This window comes from Erpetoichthys calabaricus, chromosome 3 (assembly GCF_900747795.2).
Source record: "Erpetoichthys calabaricus chromosome 3, fErpCal1.3, whole genome shotgun sequence".
NCBI lineage: Eukaryota > Metazoa > Chordata > Cladistia > Polypteriformes > Polypteridae > Erpetoichthys > Erpetoichthys calabaricus.
The window spans coordinates 234,569,455-234,588,006 of NC_041396.2; the positions used below are offsets into that span (position 1 = coordinate 234,569,455).

Sequence of the window (18,552 nt, forward strand, 5' to 3'; positions counted from 1 at the left end):
AGGTTTGCAAGGTGAATCCACCTTCAACATTTGCAGTTGGTAAACCTGGATCGGGGCTGCAGTTCAAGGAACAAAAATGCTACGTCCAGTGATGTTATGTTGTGTTGGTATCGGCCTATGACATTTTCCTAGAAAACATTTCAGGAAGCCTGACATAGAGATGTTGCCATGCCTGGCGGGTATTTACTGTGCATTAAACTTTATTCTAAATCTGTTATAGTATCTAGCGATATTTTGATATTTTGCATTTTTTTCTTTGATGTTTGCTCAATTTATGGACCGATGGAAAAATACCTGTGTAAACTACTGGACACACATGATTTAATCTCAAAAGGAGAAATGTGTTATCAAATTGTTTTGTCTATAATAAAACTGTTAACCATCACCAAAAAATACCTGTAAATTAACAAGACAGTTATAAACTTACTGATTTTACTAGAACAAATACATCCTCAACATTTATAAAAAACATTTTGATTTCTTGTGGTGGATGAGCAGGAAAGAAATATTCAATTATTTGTCCACACTATTTTACCATTGTTCTTTGCTACACTACACATCATTGTTAAGAGTTACAAAACAAACAATATTCTATGAACTACAATTCAGTGTTTTCTTAAGAGTGGAATCCTAATATTTAGTCTAGATAGCCAGATATGTGCAACTTCTCCCAAACACAACATTTCAATTTCTGGCTCATCTAGGTGGCCATGGAAACATCTCTGGAAAGTGAGAAGGCCTTTCTTTCCTGGGATTGTAGTTATCGAAACCGGGTTCGGGAAATTTATAAGTCATAAACACATTTCACACTTGTTTTGACAATACCCCTTCCACCATGCAAAAGTAACACTAGAATCCTCAACATATTATTTAAATACATATTTAAAAGTAACTTGCCTTTATGTCCCTGTGGGCAATCTGGTTGTCATGAAGATACTTCAAACCTTCCAAAATCTGTCTGGTATAAAAACCTATTGTTTGTTCATTGTTCTTCAAAGGTCCCCATTTTGATCGCAAAAGTGCAGAAAGGCTCCCTGGAATAATGTAGCACATTTAAAAGGAAATAAACAGTAGTTTCACATGAATAGTAACTGCATGACAGACACTTGTAAATAATAATACATATAAATACACAGCATGAGTAAATGTAAAGACACCAAAAAGTAACATCTTGAACCACTTCAAGAAGGTTTTGATGGCAATATATTGGTCTGGACAAAACAGGACACTCTACTCCTACCAATTTTTACCATCTCCACTTTAGAAATTACCTGATCAAAATATATATTTCTTGAGGCATTTCCTGAGTCTTCTCCAAGTGGGCTAAGCCTTATGTGCCTCCAATGGGAAACATCCTGAAGGGCATCCTAAGCACTTGCCCAAACCATATCAACTGACTCCTCTCAACTTGGAAAAGCAGCAGATCTGCTCTCAGACTCTTAGGGTGAGGAGCTCAGCTAAACCTATCGTGAACAAAGAGTCCAGCAACCAGTGCATGCACCTGAAATATTCTTTCTTTCATTACCTAGAGCACATGACCATATAAGAATATGTAGAATGACTGGTAAATCAAAAGCTATGTGTATCATAGTCTCGATCAACATCTGCAAACTTCCTTTCAAATATGAACAAAACCTGAGGTCCTTGATCTCCAGTCCTTAATTCTGGTGAGCAAGCAGTGGAAATTTTCATTACATTCAGCTATGAACCATTCCAAATGTGCTGGATATAATTCACATTATTCCTCCTGGACATGAGATTGAATGACAGTATCGAGTCTCTGTTTAAGTACCCTGGTACTAGCTTTAATAGGTTAGCTGAGATATGTCATCCCTTTCACATTGGAAACAAAAAGTGTATGACATTGTTTTTTGAACATTTTCTCAAAAACATTACAGGTAATTAAAAATACATTTTAATGAAATGAGCGCCAGGTATAATGTTTTTATGTGTAATAAATCAAGTGTTCAAGCATTGTGAATTTCCCATTGGGATTAATAAAGTATCTATCTATCTATCTATCTATCTATTATGTAAATACAATGTCATTGTAACCTGGGTGTTGGACATAAAGACATTTTAGGTAAATTGCAAAATACAGTACTCCTATAAATAATTTAAACTGTCTATATAATCCACTGACTACTCCACATCTAGACATGGCTGAGAATGATGGCTTGCTTATTGTAGATAAAAAGCGAATCAACAAACTACTTTAAACGGTCAAAAAGCAAACGTAAAAAGAATGGGAGAAGGAGAAGGAGGAGTATCTAGACAATACACATAATTTAGGTAATAAAGTCCGGGTGAAAGCTGGTGCACTGAATTATATTTCCTCATTGTGCCTTTCACTTGCTCTGCCTTACTCTGTATTAATTAAAATCTAGAACTCATCATTTCAATAGATCATATTACCGTCCTACCTTCAGAACTTCACTAAGCTAGTACAGCTTTACTCAGGCAATGCTAGCAGGTGATACAAGGCATTAATTATGATGTGGTTGATAATACACCGTTATTTTCTAAACATAAATTATTTTCAGATAAGAATGCCGTATACAGTATGTTTAAATTTTCATAGCAAGTTATTTTTTTGTTTATAATATTAACACTGTATGAAAGCAGTGCTTATGTATTATGTTTTTTAGGAGAAGAATGCTGTTGGTAGTTTATTTGACAGTCTGAGGCCACTAAATTTTTCATAGAAAATACAATCAGAAAGAATGTTTCACAGATTGATCTGTCTTCTCTCTTTTTACACTGTACAGGAACTCAAAGTACACTATAGGAAGTGGTTAAAACTGCTGATGTCAAAAAGTCTTCCTGTTTTTAAATAATTACGTAATGTACTTTATTAGCTTGACAAAACACCCAGCCAGTTCATACAAAATCAAACTGCAATAGCAGAGGTCAAGAAAAAGCCAGTCTCTAACTAGAGGAACTGTACAACCTGTCGGTAAGTGTAACATTCACCTCCTTATGTTCAAAAACAGAATATGAAGGAGAGGAAGCCACACATACGCTCAATTTCAGATGAGCTGCAATGGCTCTACACAGCAAAGTGATGTGCAGATTAGGAATAATGAATCATTTTGGCTACTAAAGCAAAAAGATAAGACAACAAAACTACATCACATTGATTAATTTTCAGTATTAAAGTTATTGAAAATGTTCTTGCTTTTTATAGTTAGCCTACTGTCTGTCCCCAGACAGACTTGAACACAAGAACCACTTCTTAAAATCAGTGAAAGCAACTGCTTTGGACTAGTAAATGGATCATGAGCTGACAGCAGCAGACACAAGACAGGATTCTTCTTTAGTTGGATTATGAATGTATTCTATGACTCTCAGGAACACTCTGAGGAAATACAAATATATACAGAAAACACAGAAGTACAGATAAAGGTAAAAATTTCTCACCTCCAGGAACTTGTTCCATAAATATCTTAATAAAACCATTTTCACTGACAGAGCCTAAATACTGAACAATGTTTTTATGCTTGAGGTGCTTATGCAGGGCTATCTCTTCATGTAGAGGTTGGGAATACCTAGAACAGATATACACATTTTAAGTTCAGCAGTTTTTCCATTTTGACCAAAACAACTTTTTTTGTTTTTTTTGTAATGTTTTTTTAACTTTTTACTTATTTCATACTGTGCCTGGGTATGATTATTCACAAATCATTATGACATTTAGTCAGCTTATATGAATAAGAATTTCTTGTGATAAATCATTCACTCTGTCAGAATACAGATCTGAGGAAGTCAAAACTTCCCCTCCCATTTTACAGTTTTTCTCAGTTGCTAAAACAATAAACCCCATTCTCAGAACCAAATTCTCGGTGGCCTGAACTAATTTTTTGAATCAAACACTCTTTTGGCCAAACCTCAAACACTGTTCGGGTACTTAGACACAATTTGTAAAATTCATCAGCTCTTTTTTTGCTAAACCTTAAACACATTCCCAGTCACTAAACACATTTCACACTGTGATATACTTGTGTTGCAAAATTGTAAACACTGCCAGCAAAATGTGAACACAAATCCAACACAGCTGTCATCTCTTACACACAGTGACTTAAAACTGAACACTCATGTTTCTAATGAACAATTAGGCAGGATAAAATTCAATTCAGAGTGCACAGGTGGCACATGTGCATTCATCTACAATGGACAGAAACATACAGAGAGGCAGAAGAGGAAGAGTTCATGTGAAAGGTGGTGGACGAGGAGGAAGGGGACGAGAAAGACTAAGAATAATCATTACTGATGAAATTCGGGCAACTGTTGTACACCATGTCCTTGTTCATGGAAGGACAATGAAAGAAGCTGGACAAAGAGTCCAACCCAATTTGAGCAGGTTCTCTGTGGCCGGCATTATCAGGACATTCAAAGAACAGAACAGGTAATTGTTCCTTGCTGTACAACATTCGACATGCAGTATACTATACTGTATGTACTGTAATGTTCATTACAATACTGTTTCTACTGGCTGTATACGTTTGTAAATGTATTATCACCTCTGTAGAATTGAAGCACGACCAAATGAGGGTGGAAGGACTTCTCTTTTCTCCCAACAAGAACCACTATTGACATGGTGCTTCAAAATAATGCTATCTGAATCTGTGAAATCCAGCAGAGAGTGATCGAAGACAATGTCAACTTTGATGGCATCAACAGTGTGTCTCTGTCAACTGTTGACCTTGTCTTCCAAGGCTACAGACTTAGCATGAAATAAGTGTACAGAGTACCCATTGAGTGCAACTCAAGAGTCAAAGATCTAAGATATCAGTAAGTGTAACCTTTTCAGCACTGATGTTTCCAGTACAATTCTATGCTCATAGGCCTACTGTTATTGTAGGCTAGTAGTTGCAGTTGCTACCTTTACAGTACTGTGAACTATATTGTAAAGTACGTAAATCTGGAGTGCATATACTGTAAATACGCTATTGCGGAGATCTGTCTTTTTGTATCACTTACTGTGCTAAACTACTTATCTGTTTCTATAGAGATTGTTTTCACAAGAGCCTATGGAAAGGCCCCATGAATACATTTTCATGGATGAAGCAGGGTTCAGTCTGGTGAAAAGGAGGCGGAGATGCAGGAAAATAATTGGTCAACATGCCATTGTGGAAGTTCCTGGCCGGCGTGGTGGCCATGTCACCCTTTGTACAGTCATAAGTAACTAGGGGGTTCTTCATCGTCATGCAAACCTGGGGCTATACAACACTGAACATCTCCTTACATTTCTGGTTGGTCTATATGTATATTGTAACACTAGAGGGCGCTGCCGCTCCTCAAACCCGATAGACAAATGCCCAAGACACCAGGTAAAAGCACCTAAAGTATCTTTTATTCCTTCTCTTCTAATAGTAATGCCTCGAAGCACCTTCGCCACCATACAAAAACACTAATAACCACACAATAAATCTTATCCTCTCCTTCCAGCAGCTCTGTTACACTCCCTCCCAGGCTCGCTTGCTAGGTCTCCACTAGTCCTTTATATAGTCTGTGACCCGGAAGCGCTTCTGTCCTTCTGACCACGTGATTGGCTGGAACTTGAGGGTCTAATACAGAACAGGAATTTTCTTCAGCCTGGCAGTACTTCAGGGCTTCCTTCCTCGTGATTACCTCGTCCCCAGGTCCTTTGACAGCTCCTCCTGGTGGCACCCACGGCACCCAGCAGGGCTGTGTATTCAAACTCCATGTCCCATAGTGCTCTGTGGAAATCCGGGGTACCACTGCACTCCAGGGAAGTTGCCAACTAGCATCTTGGGGGAAGCAGTGTTGGCAAGTCGCTGCCTTCCCCAATCCTTCTATTCCAGGGGCATCCTGGCCGGGTTGAGCTGCCGGCCGTCCATCACTATATATATATATAAATACACATATATAGAATGTTTGGAAATAATGTCAGCTTCAAAGAAGTGGAAACATAATTCTTGTATGGAACTCTAGATTAAGTACTGTAAAGCACTCTGTTTTAAATTAATCACATTGTTATTTTTCAGAATGAATTCTGATCCAACATATTAATGTAAATTAAAATATACCGGCTATCCTTTTCAGGGATTTCCTTTATAGCAATCCGGACTTGGTTGCTCAGATCTCTGCCTGCATATACAACACCAAATGTTCCTTTTCCAAGGATGACCCGATCTCCATTTTCATCATATTCATAATCATACTACAGGTAAAAACATGGGCAAAAAGAGCATAATTAACTTACACAAACACTGTTATTAAAGGCAGTAGACTACAATCTGTTAATCAGCATTTTAAAAATTGTTGTTATGGATTATGTACAATTAAAATGCATGGATTCACTTAAAAGAATAAAAAAACAGAATATGTTTCACATTTCAAGAAATGATCTATGCTTGTAGAGATGGTTTATTTGACAGAACTGACAATAATTATTTTTATTACAAAGCCCTGCTGTCTAGGAGCTAGCATAAAAACCTTAGCCAGTTTAAGTTGACTGCCTTTTTTCCATTTATATGCCATAAACACTGTATTACACCTAAAATAAAACACACGATACCATGTAATAAAAGAGAACACAACACTAAACACAAATGCAATATATATATAGAAATATAAAATGATGATTTTTAAATTAGTAGGTATGCTTGGTCTGTATGAACAGTTATAAAAACCTAATTGCATATCTGGGTGTCACTGCAGTGTGCACTGATGAGGACTAAGAGGCAAAGGCACAACCACAGCAGAAGGAAGTCCCATATAAAACATCTGATAGAGAGAGACAAGGTCAGAGCATATGAGTTTCTACAGTAAAAATAACAAACAAAGGCAAAATAATATTAGACAATAAAAAGTCTGGAGTAAAATATAAAAACAGTTGAATATGTGCATATCTTTAAAGATACTTGAACTTCTGCCTGTTAGATGGAGTAGCCTGCTCAAATGCTAAATTCACAAGTTGCACAAAGCACTCCCTTTCTCAATGCTGGTTACTCTGTGCTCATATGTGCCTCTGGCATGAAGGTTTACTTCTGGCTATGCTTTGGAATCACAAAACTAGAACAAACCCCTAGCAGTTCCTTAATGTCCCGGCATCTTAAAGGCCGTTTTTCCACATTTAAAGAGATCCGAGACCAAGAAACCAGGTGCTACCTCCTTTGCCCAGTAAATATTTTGTCTTCAAACCAGTTTCATGTGTCCTCCCTCTCTTTTATTCTAGAAGGACATGTATTGGCTTGGTTACCTATCTTTTACTATTATAGTGGAACACTGCTAACTTCCTCCCTGGGTGTCCCTACCTCAACCAAGCCTCACTGCCCCCACAGAGCTACCCTCAGAAAAAAATATTTCCAGGATACCCAGCACATTTGCAATGTTTATCTTCCCTATGAGTGCAGTTATTTCCATTGCAGCAAGCAACTGTGGAAAAAAGTAAAGTGTTTCGAAAACCAGCAGAAGTGCCAAAAAACCAAAGCCTACCCCAAAAAAAAACTAATGTTGGGATTTATGAATAAAATAATTACTTCAATGTTTAAAAATGTACTAATCAAATAATGCATTCTTTAGTGCACAAATTTTTCACAACAGATCAATATATAACTTAATTTTCAACAATGCTCTGTCTTATTTCAAACAATACACCACACAAAATCCATTTTATTTGCATGATCTCCTCTCTCACCTCTAGAGAGAATCCATCATATTCTCCTTCATCAGGATTCTTTCCAGCTTCTTCAGTTATGTTATTCACCATTTCACAGAATCTGCATTAAATATAATAACAAAGAAGACTTATAAAAATATCAGTGTGAACCAGGCAAGAATTTCTCACAAAAACAGTCTCTTCAGTGTCACAATATCTATGGTCAAATTTTGCCCAACAACATCAAAAATACAGCCAAAGAAGGCAAATCAAAATGCAACACAGGAATGTACTGGGTACTGGTTAAGTCAGTTAAGAACTCATTCAACAGCGGGAATACAATTATGAATGAATCTGCTACAAATATTAAAAAAGCAAATGAAAAGCAAAAGGAGAGATATTTAATTTCAAGTACAAGTAGAGTAAGAGGGCAGGTATTTTAAGAAGTCAAAAAGATGCACCAATTTAATGCACTATTCATTATTCTCTGCAAATTATTTTCTCATCAATAACATGCAATTTCAATATAGCTGTCTTTGTTAATCAATCTTTATGGCCAATTTTGCCAGATAGAGTTAGGATGTGTGTTCTGAATCAGTTACATTCTGTCAAATCCTCTCATAAATTTGGGATTCAAGTGTGTTCACTTTAAATATTTTTTAATTTCTGAGTAAAGAGATATACTGTATATGTATACAATGTGGTGGCATAGTTGGCAGATGGCTTAACACTGTCACCTCGCAGAGCTACAGTAAGTGCCCTGATTGTTGTGCATGTGCAGTTTGCATGTGGTCACTGTGAGTTTTTCTCTGGACGCTCAGATTTTTTCTCTCAGATTGCCCAATTAAGTTGACCAATCTAAAGTGAGTTCAAGTGTGGGAGTGTGTGTATGAGTGTCTCCTGCAATATACTGCAACCTTACCAAGGGTTGTTTTTTATTCTATCTTGTGCCCAGTGCTGGTAGGATATGCTGTGCCCCACCATGATCCTGAATTAGATTAGGTGACTTTCAGAATGTCACGTTATATACAGACTATACAAATGTACTGAATCCTTGTGTTAAGAACCACCTTGGCAAAGGTGACTACCGAATAAATAGAAACAATAGTGATATTAACCTTCAAAGCAAGCCAAAGTAAGATGATTTAAATAAAGGTTATTCTTCAAAAACTTTTTAAATGTAGAATAGGAGACATCTAAGAAAAAAATAGTATATCACAAACCGTTTGCAATGAAGTTCTGTACAAAAATAGATCTGAAAGTCTTCAGCATTGTGTAACACGTACAGGAAAGAACAGCGCTCATCAAATTTTGAAACACTAAAAAGAAATAAGAAATTAAGTGAAACTTTTATTTAAACAACTTGATCAATAACGATGCTCTTGAGCTCTCGAAGAATCCAAATTAAGATCAAGAATGCCGAAGCACAAGAAGTCTTTATTATGAAAATAAAGCAAACGATGGAGACAGATACACATAAGGAGCAACACACAGCAGAAAATTCAACAAATGAAAACAAATAGTGCTTCTTGGGACCTATGTAAACATGACTTTTCAACAGGTAGTGTGCCTTGTACACTTCTACAGCTCATGTACCTGTCTGACACCTCTAGCTTCTATTTCTTCCACTGTTCAGACTAATATCACTACAATCTTCCTGACTCCAAGCTCACTGGAGCTCACTGTTTTCTTGGTATCCTATCTATGGTGACTATTTTTTTCCTATTAAAATTCAAACAGAAATAATCACATTTTTAATTCTTTAAAATAAATATGTGTAAATATGTAGAATTTGTGATAAATATACTGACCTTACTCCTCTAATTAAAGCAGGTGTGAAATTCCATTCATGAATTCCTTTCTACAAAATATAAACACAAATATATAATTGTTAAGTCAAACAATCAGGCAATGCTAATGACCAGTTAATCATGCTTATTAGGTTAAATAAATAGTTATTGTCAATATTAATATGATAAAATGTATATAGAAATTTAGAGTAATTTAAAGCACCTTTATTTAAGTCCATGGCACTAAAACTCTGTGATACACAAGGTTCAATACAAATATCATATAAGTAATGTTCTGAGTCAGAGAACATTGCAATTATACTGTCCAAAGTATACTGGTAAAGGAGGGAAAAAATGTACTGCTGACCACAATCTATAACACAATCTCCATGAGCCACACAATGTGTGGCTAATCATATAGATATTGCAATCTACAATGCAGGACACCACAGGGACTTCAGCATTGTCTTGAAATTAATTCCCAGCTGTAGAGGCCAGACAGTGTTAAACGCTCTGAATAAAAATAAAAGAATAGAATCTGGACCATACCGACATCTTTTTCCAAAACGGAATAAAGTATATTTTAGCTTGTAGAGCACAATGCCAAGAAGATATGTAATCAAGGGTCATAGCTGAGCTAGAACCCATTTTCAGGATGTAATGTGGAAGTTACTGGAATTTTGTTTAAATACTGGCATTTATTATGATATTCAAATTAAATGTCTTCTCTTTGCTCTTTGTAATAAATAGCTGAAACTGGACTGATAATAATCACATAAATAAATATTTGTATGTAGTGTCTATAAAAAGTATTCACCCTTGGTTTTTTCACATTTTATTGTTATACAACATTGATTCACAGTGGATTTAATTTGGCTTTTTTGAACCTAATCAACACAAGAAGACTCTTTAATGTCAAAGTGAACTCAGATGTCTACAAAGTTTTCTGAATTATTACAAATATAAAACACAAAATAACTGTTTACAAGCCCTTGTGCAGTGACTTTAATATTTTGCAGCTCATGTTCATTATTCATTACAAGAGGGTATGTTCCTTTCAAAAAAGAAGAAGTTAGACTGTAGGTCAGTGACAGCACAGTGCTTAGTACACGCTTGATATGCACCATTTAGTCATATCCCAGCATGCATTACAGTCATTAAGTAAGCTTTGATTTAAATGCACAAAATGCATATAATTTGTCGGCAGTTTGCTCACAGCTGAGAAGCTGAGTCTCTAGCAGGTGGCATGAGGTAAGGTGAGTAGGACTAGTGCACAAAGAAGAACATATTATCAGACAAGGAGGACGAGTAATAGGTACATCTAAAACTAACTGGGTGAGAATAAGAGAGTGAGAAGCAAAAATATAATCAAAGTAAGACTGTATTAGTCAGATTAAGGTCTGTGCACAGTTTAGAAAAATAACACTGGAATTGTTTAGCTTGTAGGTGTTTAAATAAAAATGGATTTATCATATGAGTCAATGCAGACTTGCAATTTTGGAAGAGCTTGCAAGGTCTGATGATTAAAAAGCACAATACAGAGTATTAGCATAAGATGATGCAAACTCCAGTTTATAAACAAGTGGACAAACTTGTTGGTACCACTACACAAAAATGAAGAACCTACAATTGTCTCTGAAATAACTTGAAACTGACAAAAGTAATTGGTACCCATCATTATTTATTTATCAAAAATAAGACTTTGCTTTAAAGATTTGATTCGAAAGAATATTTCAAATGATAACACAAATGAAAATGGCTAAGACAAAAATGATGGGACCCTTAACCTAATATTTTGTTGCACAACCTTAAGAGGAAAGCACTGCAAACAAGCAATTCCTGAAGCTCTCAATGAGATTTGTGCACCTGTCAAGAGGTAGTTTGGTCCATTCTTCCTGAGAAAACTGCTCCAGCTTTGTCAGGTCTGAAGGATGCCTTCTCCAGAACTGCAGTTCTTTCCATAGATGTTCAATAGGATTCAAATCAGGGCTCACAGAAGGCCACTTCAGAATAGTCCAGTGTTTTGTTCTTTACCATCCTTGGTTGCTTTTAGCTATATGTTTTAGATCATTATCTTGTCACAGGAACAAGGAGCTGTGACTGAGACAGAGCTTTCTGACGCTGGACAATACATTTTGCTCCAGAATATCTTGATAGTCTTCAGATTTCATACTTCCCTAGAAAGGCTCAAGGCACCACATGCCAGACGTAGCAAAGCAGCCCCAAAACATGACCAAGCCTTCTCCATGTTTCACAGTAGGCATGGTGTTCTTTTCTTTGAAAACGCCTTTTTCTGTCTGTGAACATACAGCTGATGTAATGTGCCAAAAAGCTCCAGTTTTGTCTCATCTGTCCAAAGAACATTCTCCCAGAATCATTGTGGTTTGTCAATATGCATTTTAGCAAATTCCAATTTGGCTTTTTTATGTGTTTCTTTCAACGGACCTCCTGGGTCTTCTTCCATTGAGACAACAGTTACTCAAAAAGCGACGGATGGTGTGATCAGATACTGATGGACCTTGACCTTGGAGTTCATGACTACTTTTCTCCATTCAAATAGACTGAATGACTTATTGCACGATTGGAGATGTGTGATACTAATTAAAGAAAACAGCTAGTTTGAAAAATCATTCTAATCCATTTATTTATGATCTTTCTAGGGATACCAACAAACGGGTCTATGCCATTTTAGAATATCTTTGTAGAATAAGCAATACTTGATCTCTTTTCACACTTGCTTTGCTTTACTTGATGACAAAGGCATGCGGGTATCCATGGGACAACTGCTTTTCATTTAATCACATGTCAGGAGGCATATAGCACTTTTCAAATGAACCTAAAGGTACTATTACTAATGTGTCAACATTTGTAGCTCACCAGGTCCACTGAGCTGTAATAAAATCAGTTGAATGTACGTCTATTTACATTTACATTTATTTGCCTAGCATTGCTTTTATCCAATATCCCTCTTGACATTTATATGCTTATATCATGAAAAATGTGAGTATGGATATAAATTGCAAACTATTTACACAGAAAAATATTGGGTTTCTGCTTCATTTGTTGTTTTTATATGCCTGACAGGAGAACATGACATGTTTTGCTTCATTAATAAATACTGAAGCAGTTTTATGGCAAGCTGCAGTGTGACAACAGAAATGTTTTAACTGAAAACATATGGTAACAGTTTAATTGAAAATATATGCAAATGACAAACTGTATGCCAAGAAGTTATGTACCTTGTGTTTGGCTATATAGAGTGTGCCAACCAGATAATGAGTAATTGGGCCATTAGTGAAAATGAAAGCATACAGAAGCTACTTGGCATAGCACTGGTGGATACAGTACCCAAAATATTCATTACTATTCTAATGTGAAAGAATGGATAATTATGAAAAAGTACAATAAAAATTTATTAAAACTGTCTACCTTGTCATCAGGTGCCACGTGCCAGATAGATACAGACTTTTCTTCTGCTTCATTGTTAATAGAAAGGTAAGATGGGTGGAACACTTTAGTAGGTTCTAATATCAACACCTGAAAATAATAAAATGTTTAAATTTTAAGATGAATGTCACTGTATAATATGAAATTACAAAACACCCACTCAACTATCTAAATGTTAATAAACTATTTAAATTTCTGAAGGCAAGCTTTAAAACCTTACAATTAATCAAAAGTGATGTTCTGTTATTTTCTGTTAATAAAATTTGAAAAGCACCAATACTGAATTGGATTTAGCAGGTCTGAGAATATTATATTTCGTAATTATATTCTAGATTGGAGTATAACTTTCTCTTTCCTAACATGTATTCCTTTCTTTTTCCTTTCAATATACTGTACACACTGTTTACAAACTATTTCCTATTTTCAAATCATCTTTTCAGCTCTTAGGATTATAAAATGTAGACTATTACATAATTATATAAATAAATACATTTGAAAGTGTGGTTTAATGCAAAAAACCTATTCAAAATGGAATCATATTTTTATACTTGTCATATGCTGTAGCTACAGTATGATCTCACTTTGAGAGCAATTTCTGTCATTGGTCCTTGTACACAATTAAATTTGCTGCAATTGTAAAGAATACCATTTGAAGACACACAATTTAAAGCATAACAGTATCATCTGAATGGGAGTCCAGGTTGCATTTTTATATCATTGAGTAAATTGGTTCCTGAAAATATATTTGATTCTATTTTCATTTCTTATTCATTCATGGATTTTCTATAGACAGTTCCTCTCAGTACAAAAGCACAACAATGCAAAAACCAACTCTGAGACTTCCTCACACACATATAGTACAAAACCAATTTACAGTAGACATATCAATCAATCTAAGAGGCACGTCTTTCAAATATCTGAGAGCACTGAATGTAGGTGGAGAAAATAAAAGCACACACAAACATAAACAAGCATATTCTGATCAGTTCTTTTGTGCATTACACAAATGAACACATAAACCATGACAAATCATGATCAAATAAGCAGTCTTTGAATATGGATGTTTGTCCTTGCTAAAAAAGATTAAAGAACTCTGTAGCAACTCTGTAAACAGTGGAACATTTTTGAATTTTACAATTCAATGAATTCACTTTCAGATATTTGCACATGAAGACATATTGTAATCTGAAGTGTTCTGAGCACTGGAAAAGTGCAATTCAAATAAAGTTATTACTACTACTGTATTATTATTAACAGTGCCTAAAGGGCGAACTAATGCAAACAGTGTACAAGAAGCTCTTAATGTTTTACTCTACCTTACCAGTAATGAAAAATACAAAAATCACAGGCAGTAGGTACAGTGTAACTAGGTGAACCTCTCAATGTCAGCTACCACATGTGCATAACTTCAACAAACGAGAGGAGTACTGTAAGTCCATCAAGTTTGGTCACTACATAAATATAATCCGAGAAATGAAGAAATCACAAAAATTTTACAAGTTGGCATAAATACTATAATCTCTGTTAGGTTATACAGTAAGATATGGTGGAGGGCTCATCTTTAAATGTAAAAAATCAAATGAATTTCAATTGAGCAATAAATGTAACATGTTATTTGCCTCAATGGATCATACCTGGCATGTGGAGAAGCTGACTGCTGGCATTTAATTTAATAGTTTATTTTGGTGTTTATGTTGTGAAGGTATATATAATTACAAGTGATGTTTGCTTGTTTTATCGATCCATTCATCTATCAAATCCAATAAGCTGGAGCCTATCTCAGTAAGCATTGGGCGCAAGGCAGGAATAATCCCTGGAGAAGGCCTCTATTCACTCTTAATGGTGAGTTGTGTTTCCCTGTGGATCAGAGTAATTGGCAATGTTCACTAATTGGAAGACCTGCTGAAAGGTTCTCTCTACATTTCACTGTTAACCAGTATATGCATAAAACTAACAGTAGGCATCACGGTTTGGAGGGCTCTAGTAAACAGCGGCAGAAGTCAGTTAGTTGTCAATGAGTGCACCAGAGGTGCTCAGTGTATGGCAAATAACTGCTGCCATGACTGGGGAAGATCTTCAAAACATCACAACTATACAGTGGCCTGCCAGGTCCCTTGATCTAAATTCAAACAAAAAGTAAAAGCACATTGTCAGCAGAAGTTCATAATCTTCCCATTTCCCAGTCACAATAACGTCAAACATGGAGAAACACATCCTCACTGACTCAGTGCCATCTTGCATTTAAATTTATTGTTCAGCTTACTAATTTAAAACTATGAAAACCTACCCTGGAGTCTTGTGTAGTTTGGTTGTAATTGTTTGTCTCATTAGTTGGTACAAACTGGATGGTACCTTCATTGTACTACAATTTTTCATTTTTGCAAGCATAAAAATAAGAAAGCCAAATCTATGCATATATTGTGCATTTTTCTACTTTTATTTTTCTATTTTTTACCTGCATTTTTTATTACTCTTTAATTTAATATTTTTTGCTGCTGGAGTATGTGAATTTCCCCCTGGGATTAATAAAGTATCTATCTATCTATCTATCTATCTATCCATCTATCTATCCATCTATCTATCCATCTATCTATCTATATTGTTAGAATATATTACTAAGGCAGTTTTTTAAAGTAAATGAAATACTGAGCAGTGTACCCAAATGGAGATATGTAATTAAACACATTGTTTCTAGCCTTATTATTACAAAAATGCATAAGAAGTAGATTTTATGAGAAATAAGACCATAACAGAAAATATTAGAGCTACTTACGGGGAATCGGACTAAAGTTACATCTGTTTTTGTGGCTTCTACCAAAAAGTCCATCCAAAAGTCCACCAACTCATGTTTGGGTGCTTGTTGTTCCACATTCTGCTTCTTAAAGTGTTGGTATATCAGTATAGTCTCAACGATTGATCTTAAGTACCTGTGATTGATAAAAGAAATCCCTTTTGGTAATTAGTTAAAGTAATACTCCACCCAAAAACATACTTTTTACTATCTATTACTTAACCTATGTTGGTTACGGTCATGGCTGAAAAAAAATAGCTTCATGTGTCATTGGAAATTGGAGATTACAAAATTTATAACACTCAGGTCTTTAATGGTGGCCAGCGGGGATCAATAATGAACAATAGCAAAATTATTAAAATATTAATTACAGAAATCTCAAGTTACTAATGTTGCATAATCCACATGTCAGTTATGTGGTCATACACTCTTAAAAATAATGCTTCTTTAATAGCACTTTATGGTTCTTTATAGGGTTGTGTGGTTCCTTATAGAATTATTGCTTGACAAGGCAGCATTAATTTTGGAAAAGGAAATTGGTTCTTTGCTTTGAAAAACTTCTAATATGTAGAGAAAACTGAAGTGTTTAATATGTGGTATGCTACCAAGCAGGGCACTAAACGATTAAGAACAGCTGGATGTAGCCTGTGTTAATGGACATATGCATCAAAAGTCCTTATAAAATCAGGACCTATTGGTATTTCACAAATATGTCACTATCTGTTCATGGTTATTTACTGTATAGAGCCTGTTAGAGATCTAAATGGATAAAGGTTCTTTCTGGAACCTTCATGTGGATGGGTCTTTCAGGAAACAAAAATGGCAACACTCTAAAGGGCCACTTTGGCACCTTTACATGTAAGAGTGTATGCTCAAAAGTCCAAAATATTTTTTTTTGCTACAATATTATTCAATTGCTACTTCTGAACACCAGAGCAGTGTATAAACCCAAGACATGTTCATATGGGGTCAAGCTTTTGAATTAATGATGGAACTGCAAAAGTTTCATGTTCATGCACTGCCCTAATTTTATGTCATTAAAACTTGACACTACATTTGCATCTCTAAATTTAGTTTATAGAACCAATTCTTCCCTTTACTGTTTTTCTTTATTCTGATTACCAACGCACATAAAATCTTTTTGTATGTCAAATAACTTAAGCACAACTTATTACATTGTTGGTAAATAAATATTGATACTTTTTTCATTCATATTGATCAGTAAAATCCATCCATCCATCCATTTTCCAACCCGCTGAATCCGAACACAGGGTCACGGGGGTCTGCTGGAGCCAATCCCAGCCAACACAGGGCACAAGGCAGGGAACCAATCCCGGGCAGGGTGCCAACCCACCGCAGGACACACACAAACACACCCACACACCAAGCACACACTAGGGCCAATTGAGAATCGCCAATCCACCTAACCTGCATGTCTTTGGACTGTGGGAGGAAACCGGAGCGCCCGGAGGAAACCCACGCAGACACGGGGAGAACATGCAAACTCCACGCAGGGAGGACCCGGGAAGTGAACCCGGGTCCCCAGATCTCCCAACTGCGAGGCAGCAGCGCTACCCACTGCGCCACCGTGCCGCCGATCAGTAAAATGTACAAATTAAATCTAAAATATAAGCTTTGATGTAAAAAAATAATTTTAGCTTTTTACAAAAGCAAAAATATAATGAATAACACATAGGTAATAATTTACATGCAAGACAATGATAGTAACATGAACATATGTTACAAAGTCATCCTTCCAGAAAAAAATATAATTGTAGAGATTTAAAGCAAAAACATGGTGAAGATACATCACTTCTCATTACTAAAAGCAAACAGGACATCTCCCAAGCTGTATGTACAGTAAAGAACAGATGCTTGTTATCAGACAAGCACACTGACTATGTGTCCATCATGTTTTGTATTTATTGAACACCCTCACTAGCTATGATGGGTATGCTAAATCACGTTAATTTACATATTTTAGCTGTACTTCATAATCTGTATTTTTGCCTATTATTATTACATACTATTATTTTACCAGTATTTTTGTAGAATGTGCTTTCTCAATCTTTTAACATACCACATTTATAATAGTAGATATAAATTTCTACTACTGTCATTCAAATATTCTCAAAGGATTTCAGTATCTATTCATCCATCCATCCATCCATTTGCTTAACCGTTTATCCAGGGCAGGGTCACAGGGAAGCCGAAGCCAATCCCAACAAACATCAAGCACAAGGCAGGAACAACACCTGGACAAGGCACCAGCCCATCACAGAGTTTCAGTGTTCTTCTCCATTAATTGTTATAATGGCTCCATCACACCCACTAATTTACGTAATTAAAACTGAATAAATATCAATAAACCACTTAAGGATTCCTTTACCAAATAGGCGCTTTGAGTCTGAAAAGCTTCTCAGAGGCCTGTATCACCCTCATCTTGTCTCCAGCTAAAAGACTGGCTCCGAGAAAGAACCCCACATCCCAGTAGCTCTGCAATTTTTCCAAGTTTCCTTTTTTGCCAAGAAGGCTGCTCAGCTTCACACCTGTATAAATAATAATAATAATAATAATAATAAAACGAGTAATAAATTCATTAAATAAAAAACAAAAGTCAAGTTTACTAAAATTTAGAAATTGATGGAATTGGCTTAAAATGTAAAATATGGTGGTTAGATTTATAATAATAGAAGCATGGCTAACAAAGCACTGCATAATATACAAAAGATTATAAATTTCACTCCTGGTATACATGCAACGTTAAAGCAGTGCTACTGTTCCTATGTGGTTACCCTTTCTTAGATCCACATCCACGACGGCGGCTCAAGTGCTCCTTGTAGAACTGTTTGCACTTGCAAGTTACCGTGAAGTAATTGTACATATGATACAGTTATAAT

At 35.7% G+C, this 18,552-nt stretch overlaps 1 protein-coding gene across 1 annotated transcript in view; it reads right to left on the reverse strand.

The window, feature by feature from the left end:
- map3k5 (mitogen-activated protein kinase kinase kinase 5) overlaps positions 1-18,552 on the reverse strand; it is a 179,915-nt gene that overhangs the window by 42,336 nt on the left and 119,027 nt on the right. Inside the window, exons 9-17 of the mRNA XM_028797905.2 lie at positions 18,042-18,201; positions 15,635-15,788; positions 12,844-12,951; positions 9,436-9,485; positions 8,848-8,943; positions 7,664-7,745; positions 6,051-6,184; positions 3,421-3,548; positions 898-1,034 (exon numbers count right to left, since the gene is read on the reverse strand). Coding sequence (XP_028653738.1) covers positions 898-1,034; positions 3,421-3,548; positions 6,051-6,184; positions 7,664-7,745; positions 8,848-8,943; positions 9,436-9,485; positions 12,844-12,951; positions 15,635-15,788; positions 18,042-18,201 — 1,049 coding nt within the window. The remainder of the gene's footprint in view (positions 1-897; positions 1,035-3,420; positions 3,549-6,050; positions 6,185-7,663; positions 7,746-8,847; positions 8,944-9,435; positions 9,486-12,843; positions 12,952-15,634; positions 15,789-18,041; positions 18,202-18,552) is intronic.